This window comes from Uloborus diversus, chromosome 3, assembly GCF_026930045.1.
Source record: "Uloborus diversus isolate 005 chromosome 3, Udiv.v.3.1, whole genome shotgun sequence".
Lineage (NCBI taxonomy): Eukaryota > Metazoa > Arthropoda > Arachnida > Araneae > Uloboridae > Uloborus > Uloborus diversus.
In genome coordinates, this window is record NC_072733.1 from 146,433,623 (window position 1) to 146,441,778 (window position 8,156).

Consider the following 8,156-nt stretch of genomic DNA (forward strand, 5'->3'; position numbering starts at 1 on the left):
TATTCAGATCTCACGCTAATCTATAAGTAAATCATTTAAAAACAGGTAAATCTTCATAATTCTTCTTCAGCAGTTCATTACTCTTGTTGTCATAATTTAGACAAAGGTAAAGGCAGTTTTTTTATTGCGGTATTTCCATGTTTCACCAACTCTTTTTCCATTCTTTTCATTATAGATGCTTTTAATATGTTTGCTGTTATATTCAGTACGCCTTTCAAAAGTCTGTTAAGTACTGGTGTAAATCCTGATAATTCTTCCATTTTATAGTTACCTAACTCGATTATGCGAAGTGACTCAATGGATGCTGAGCCATTTCTAATACTAAATTCAATCTTGACTTTTATTTCACTCAAACGGATTTTAGCTTCTCCTGAAAATAAAACAAATTGTTTGTATAGTATAAAGATAATTTACATGCATGTCACAGTAGTCATACACATTAATACTAAGTAACTTCCAGATTGGAGCACGGTTTAACCTGAGCCACAGAATGTTGTTTGGTTACTTAATAAATTCGCAGAAACTAAATGCTGACTTAGTGGTGCAATGTTCAACGCACTATGCTGAAATCCATATACCAATTTGTATGGAGAAGATCAGATGTTAAATGCTTCAACACCCACATAGAATCAGAGTATATATCGTAGCAAATTTAGTTTTTTCCTCCTTTTAGAAGAAACATAATATTAAAGAATGCCATAAAAGAAGGAGAGTAAAAGGTTTATTCACCACAGAACACAAGAATATTTTGTGTTATTTTGGAAAATATGCATCAAGTGAATGATAGGCTCATCGGTAGTCATTTCTTGCACATTTACCTCTTAAACAAAGAGTAAAGGGGCATTCATTGTTCCAAGAATCAGCAAAGATAGTTAAATAAAGAAGCATTGAGAAAAATTATTGAAGCAGTTGCAAACAGCCTCATCTAGGTTGACAATACTAATGTTTAACACTGCTATTGACATATTTGACATTTTCAAAAAAATGTTATCTGATATAAGCCTAAAGCTTTGCCAAGTATCCTAGGCTATGCCAAAGATTCAGTAACGGACGTCAGTATGACCTTGGCGACTAGTTCTTTCAGATCAAGAAGCTGCCAGAAACTATGTAACACTGAATCAAACAAATAATTTGTGTGGCACCTAAAAACATTTCTTGGCTCGAAAAGTTTACAATTTTGTCTATTTCTGGACATTAGGTCATCCATTGCTGTCACAACTTAGGATAACTTTTCTTTTAAATAGATTTATGCCTAAATGTCAAATACAGTGGTGGTAAAAAAAAAAAAAAAAAAAAAAAAAAAAAAAAAAAAAAAAAACGAGCTGATGTGTGCATCACATGACTTTTACTCCAAATTAAAGGTAATAGTGCATCGGAGTGAGCAAAGAAACACTTTAAATATTTTCACTCCAAGTTTGTTGCAAACCAAAGCAAAGAAAACGTTTTTTACAGATAAATTTTCCTAATATTGGCAGTTTTAATGTGATTCAATGGTTAACTCTCTAAATATGGTCAAATTAAAACCAGATTAAAAAAAAAGAAAAAAAAAAACTCGCCAAGTTGGCGACCAAAAGCTTGGCGATATATTGGCAAGTGTTTGCCAAATTATAGCACCGCTTGAGTTTACATTGAAATTAACAATGATTTTACCCCAAAAAGGTGTAAAAGACCCCGTTTGGAACATCCGAATGCAACCAAAAGGGAAGATGCACAACTAGACCCTACTTGGAATCTATGTACCAAATTTCAACTTTCTAGGACATACCGTTCTTGAGTTATGCGAGATACATACACACATACGCACATACATACGTACATACGGACGTCACGCGAAAACTCGTTGTAATTATCTCAGGAATCGTCAAAATGGATTCTTCATGTGTCTATAGGTTCTTAGGCATGTATCCACGTGTGGTCGGGTTGAAAAAAAAAATCAATATTCGTTCGGGGGCCAGCAAAATGGAAATTAAGGCCGATTTTTGAGTGAAATTTTTTTTTGCGAATACAATATTTCCTTTTTTGTGAAAGGAAGTAAAAATGAGCTGATGTGTGCATCACATGACTTCCTTTTACTCCAATTTAGTGTCATTTTCTAATTATTGGCAGTTTTAATGTGATTCAATAGTTTACTCTCTAAATATCACCAACAGTGGCTAAATTGAAACCAGATTTTAAAAAAAAATAAATGAATAAATAAAAAAAAATAAAAATAATCGACAAAATTTGTCGCCAAGTTGGCGAAAAAACTTGGCGACCAAAAGACTGGCGATATATCGCCAAGTGTCCGCCAAATTATAACACCACTTGAGTTTACATCGAAATTAACAATGATTTCCCCCCAAAAAGTGTCAAAAGACCCTCTTTGGAGCATCCGAATGCAACCAAGAAGGAAGGTGCACAACTAGACCCCACTAGGAGTCTACGTACCAAATTTCAACTTTCTAGGACATTCTGCTCTTGAGTTGTGCTACATACATACACACATACGCACATACATACGTACATACAGACGTCACGAGAAAACTCGTTGTAATTAACTCGGGGATCGTCAAAATGGATATTTCGGGTGTCTGTACGTTCCTAGGCATACATCCACGTGTGGTCGGGTTGAAAAAAAAAACTCAACATTCATTGGGGGGTGAGCAAAATGGAAATTAAGGCCGTTTTTTGAGTGAAATTTTTTTGCGAATACAATACTTCCTTTTTTGTAAAAGGAAGTAATAAAAATGCATCACCCGCGCCGCAAAGGAGAGGAATATCATACCGAGTGCATTCAACACACAGTCAAGCATCCCGTATAACAGATGATTTGGGTATGTATTTCTGATCAAGGAATTGGTGGGCTTCACTTTGTGCAAGGAACAGTAAACGCTCAGGTGTATATTGGTATTTTGGAGGAGAAATTGCTTCCTACTATCCGAGATCACTTTACTTCAGTTCCAAACGTCATTTTCCAGGATGATACTGCTTTGTGCCGTAGGGCAAAACTGGTAAGTAACAATTTAAATTTTTTTTTATCCTGCCATTAGACTTAAATTGACATGGGGTTAAGTAATTTTTTTCTCTAAACTCACACGCAGGTTCAGAAATAGAAAAATGAGCATGGGGTCAGTCAGCAGTTGGCCTTGATCCAGAAACAGACCCGATCTACGTAAACAATTATCGGATTCCTGCTGTTAAATGTTTATTTCATAAGTTTTGTAGAATTTCACATATATTCATCGTTAATCGGTCGACCAAAACTTCTCACATAATCCCATTGTTGTGAAAATGGGAGGGTGGTGCAATTTTTTTTTTAACCAGCACTGTAGTAGTTACCATGTCACGAACTCCTAAATAGCCAGATAAAAGCTCAATTATAGAAGAGAAATTTTTAAGCTTTGCTGCTGAAGAAGATAATTGAAAGTAAATCTCACGAAAAGCTTGCAACAGGAAACAATTATGATGATTTTAACATTCAGTTGTGAATTTAACATTGTAACAAATGAAAAATGAAAACTATTGGAACAGGAAGAAATGTGGAAACTTTCCTCTACATTTTAAGTTTTTATTTTATAGGGCTCACTGTTTGAACTTTCTCAATTTTTTAAGCAGTCTTTAAAAGTTTTGTTGATACAAGTTTCGGTCAAGCCCTCTCCCCCAAGAGAAGTAAAGCTGCAGAATATTAGAAAAATAACCATTCTTCTTAATTCAGAAAACCCCCCAGAAGACAGTAATATTGTTTATGGGACAAAAGCTGAGGAAGAGAAATTCAGTCGTATTGTCAAACAATTACTCAAGTAGATTCTTCGTATCAGTGAAATGATGGAATACACATGCTTCAAACTATTTAGAAAATATTTAGAGACTAAAATATTTCTTTAGCAATGCTCTACAAGTATACTTATGGTAATAATGCTACGCGTGACATTTTAAAGCAAAACTTATGAGTTTTTTCTTTTTTTTTCATTTGTAGAGTTGGTAGAGTTTTTAGCTTATATTGTTTTTTAAGTATTTTGAAGCATAAGTATTTCCAATTCATTATTGTTTTTTAATGTACTTAGAAAGAAATGAAAACAATTACTGAGCAGTTTTTTTTTTTTTTTTATTTCTTTATGCATTTTTGAAAATGAAATGAGGAATTTCAAATAATATTTCTCTTCTGAATTCTTCGCTTGCAAATTTTTTACAATTAAAAAAAACATTAAATTTATTTCATTATTGGTCATTTTAACAGTTTTTTTTTTATTGAATCTCTTTCCATCTTTTCCGATGTTGCAAGCAGTCTTTTATATATTTAGATCTTACAAATTTTCGAAAAAGAAAGAAAGAGAAAAAGAACTAAATTTGTTTAACATTTCTACTTTTGGGAAGCTAGTTGTTATAATTTATTTATTACTTCCTTTTACAAAAAAGGAAGTATTGTATTCGCGAAAAAATTTTCACTCAAAAATCGAACTTATTCCATTTTGCTCACCCCCGAATGAATGTTGAGTTTTTTTTGTCGACTCGACCACACGTGGATAAGTGCCTAAGAACGTATAGACACGCGAAACATCCATTTTGACGATTCCCGAGTTAGTTACAACGAGTTTCCTCGTGACGTCTGTATGTACGTATGTGTGTGCGGATGTGCGTATGTATGTCCCATAACTCAAGAACGGTATGTCCTAGAAAGTTGAAATTTGGTACGTAGACTCCTAGTGGGGTCTAGTTGTGCACATCCTCTTTTGGTTGCATTCGGGTGTTTTTAAGGGGGTTTTTTGCTCCTTTTTTGGGAGAAATCATTGTTATCGATGTAAACTCAAGTGGTGTTACAATTTGGCGGACACTTGGCGATATATCGCCAGTCTTTTGGTCGCCAAGTTTTGTCGCAACCTTGGCGACAAATGTATCGATTTTTTTTTCTAAATCTGGTTTCAATTTGTTCACTGTTGATGATATTTAAAGAGTAAACTATTGAATCACATTAAAATTACCAACAATGGGAAAATTACATTAAATTGGAGTAAAAGGAAGTCATGTGAGGCGCACATCAGCTCGTTTTCTTTTTTCCCTGCAACTAATTCTAATTTTTAAAAGTTTTATTTGATAATCTGGAAAGCTTTTAAAAATGAAATTAGTAGAATATTTTTTCCAAGAAAGCCATAAACGTTTTCAGGAACTATGGCATATTTAATAGTTTTTTAGCAGTGCGGACTAATTTACTACTTTAAACGAATAGTCATGCTCATAATGGAAATTAAAATATCTCACAATGGCAAAGATAGTGGCACAACTCAAAAAAGAAAAAAAAAAGGAAGAAAAAAAGAAACTCAAGCTTTTTTACGCAATAGCAGTTTTAAGTGATTTACTCTCAAATATTACAATATGCGCAAAACAAATTATAATGTTTACTGCTTAGCTGTTGTTGTCTGAATTAATAATACCATACTTAGAGCTCGAAAAATTTTCTTCTTAATATTGAAATTTTAATGATGTATTACAACTGATTATACTGTTTTTCCGCCACTGCGCAACAGCTGTGTAAGCTAACTTAGTGCGAGTTTTGTGACAAGAAAAAGTGGAACATTTCGACTTGAAATCAATAGTTATCACGTTTTTCCGAAACTTGTGATGTGTATCTCTTTCTTTGCCGGGGTGAGATGTGTATTTCAGCAAAACTGCCGAGCAATAATATTGAATCTCATAAGCAGAAACAAATATCATTATTACTATTTACCTTTTAGCCATATAGCACACCTGACTTGATGCTTGCCTTTATACTTTAAATTTTTCAGTCCAAATCCTAAACTTCCATGAGGATTATTTTCTTGATCCGTACTTATACAGACATCCCCATGTCTATAAATACTTGAAATTCCCGTGATTTCTCCTTGACTAATTTTGAAACTGTCATCATTGATATCGAAATAGAAGGGATCTAGTTTTTTAAATAGCGGCGCATGCTTCAAGTTCTCAAGCATTTGATCACATATTTCATTAAAGTTTTGAGTATCGTTTCCTGAAAAACAATTTAAACTCTCATTATTATCAGGATTTCTCATTTTTTAAATGAGCAAAAGGACTTAAACTTTAATGTCTCCTTACCATCTTCTTCCATTTCTGTAAACTTGATAGCAATCAAAATGTTTTCAAACTGCTGATGATGCACCAGAATTTCATCCTTGAATTGAAATATCAGTTCTGTAAAATACATAAAGTAAATTCTACTGTCTAATCACGTATACACTTATAACTGAACACGCATGTAAAGTGTAAGATTTTTTTTTTTTTTTAATATCACTTTAAAAGATTAATATTATAAAGCATCTTACAGTTAAGTAAAATGTTGACTATTTAATAAGTTGTTGAGGAATGCTGAAAAAATCAAGAAATACCTTGTTGCGGAAAATTAGAATAAAGTATAATAACATTCAATCGCAAATTTACAGAGAAGTGCAAAAGTGCAGTTCCCTGCAAAAGCTGGGATGAATCATCCCAGATTTTAGTAACCAAATGTGCTTACATCTCAAAATCGACTCAGGATGCACTTCGCGAGTAAATAAATATTCATATTGCAAATATTATTTTAATTTGTCTCATAAGAATAGTTTAATTACCCTCCCTAGAACAGTAATTGTGCTATGAACCCCTGACGCACAAAATTTAATAATATAAACAGGGGACTAAAATCTAAATCCGAACTAAAATCTTTTGCAGGGGGAAAATTCTCAATTTTCTGAATAAAGTTCCCACTTTACCGAATGATAAAATACGAACATGCACTCACATCATGCATATACATTACATCTAATGAAAAGGAAAATTAAGCATCATTAAAAAACAATAAAAAAAATATCTCACTGTTGCAATATTAACTCCGAATCTGCCGAATCGTCAGTAAAATTTGCCGAATAAGGAATTTTAGGAGGTCACAGTGACCTCCAACCTCCTGGGTCCTTGCCCCTGAATATAAAACATCGTCATTTCTTCAAGAGCGTGAGAGTAAATTTTGGGAACATTATTCTTTGTGATTTTTGAGTCAATAAATTTTGTTTCTTTCACGGAAAGGGGGGGGGGGGCGGTAGAATTAATCTGCCTAGGGACCTGTCTAAATTCGACTTTGCAGCAGATACTGCGAGGTAGATCTCATTCACAACGCACTCACAGTATTGGCAACTACGCGGTCACGTGACTCAGAGTTTCCGAATAAAAAAACAAGAAAATTACCACACATTTAGCTTTTTTTAACCCTTCGCATACAAGTACCAGTCTATCCCGCATATGTATAAAACTGATCAATTACCTCTCTATATCATCACTATAATATCATGTAGGAAAGAGCTAAGTAGAAAAATAAATAAGACAGAACTTTTAAACCGGAATACATCAAATTCCCTTTCTTGCTACATAGCATTTATTAGTCTTTCAAGCTCTTTAGTTTTGGCCGATGCAACTTGTTGCACTATGTAAATATATTTATTTAATACACTAACCTTTGTTTATGCCATATTCTGCCCCATGTTAAATTAAAATTTCTAAAGGAACTCTGTAAACAGCTCTGTAATACGTTATCTGATGTGCAAACAAGTAAGCTAAATGAAAGCGGTTTATCGCAATCTCTTGAATGCTGCCCAAGCGATACACTGATAAGATACTAGATATTATCTAGTTATGAATCGGAAACCATGTTTCCCATTGCAGGAAAAATAATCCTTGCTTTCTCAGCATAACGACAAACGAATGAATCTGGCATAAAAAATAAGCAAAAATAAATAAATAAACGTGCTGATGTTCGTTTTGATTATACGTCAATTTGCTATGGTGAAGTCATTAATACTATGCAATAAGAGCTTGAATAAAAGCATTGATGATTTTTTTAACGTTTAGAAGATTGTTTTTTTTTTTTTTTTTTTTTTTTTTTTTGTGAAGATATTGCTAATTGTGATTATGCATGAATTTCGTAATAACGAATGTGTGAATGTGCTGTTAAACTGCGAAGGGTTGCCTACTCTATAAACGGGTTCTTATGATAAGTGTGTACTATGGAAATCGGACCAAATTACGGTGCAGTTGGAAAAGTGAAGCAGCGCACCCCCAGAATTGCTAGTCTAGCTGGCACAAAACAACAACAGCAAGAAGTCTTCAACCACAGTTGCAAGATTACCTTGGCAGAAAAAACCTGCAAACACTTA

General features: G+C 33.5%; 1 protein-coding gene across 1 annotated transcript; it reads right to left on the reverse strand.

Annotated features, from left to right (window-relative positions):
• Positions 1–7,547, reverse strand: LOC129219332 (uncharacterized). Its single transcript, XM_054853692.1, has 4 exons — positions 7,458–7,547; positions 6,070–6,165; positions 5,702–5,983; positions 1–370 (listed from the first exon to the last, which is right to left on the reverse strand). The coding sequence occupies exons 2-4, from the start codon at positions 6,080–6,082 to the stop codon at positions 90–92; spliced, it is 576 nt and encodes a 191-aa protein (XP_054709667.1). The 5' UTR covers positions 6,083–6,165; positions 7,458–7,547; the 3' UTR covers positions 1–89.
• Positions 7,548–8,156: the final 609 nt, after the last annotated feature.

Coding starts and splice junctions, on each gene's coding strand:
- LOC129219332 (XM_054853692.1), bottom strand. Junction 371..5,701: donor GTGTGCTATATGGCTAAAAG/GTAAATAGTAAT, acceptor TTTTATTTTCAG/GAGAAGCTAAAATCCGTTTG.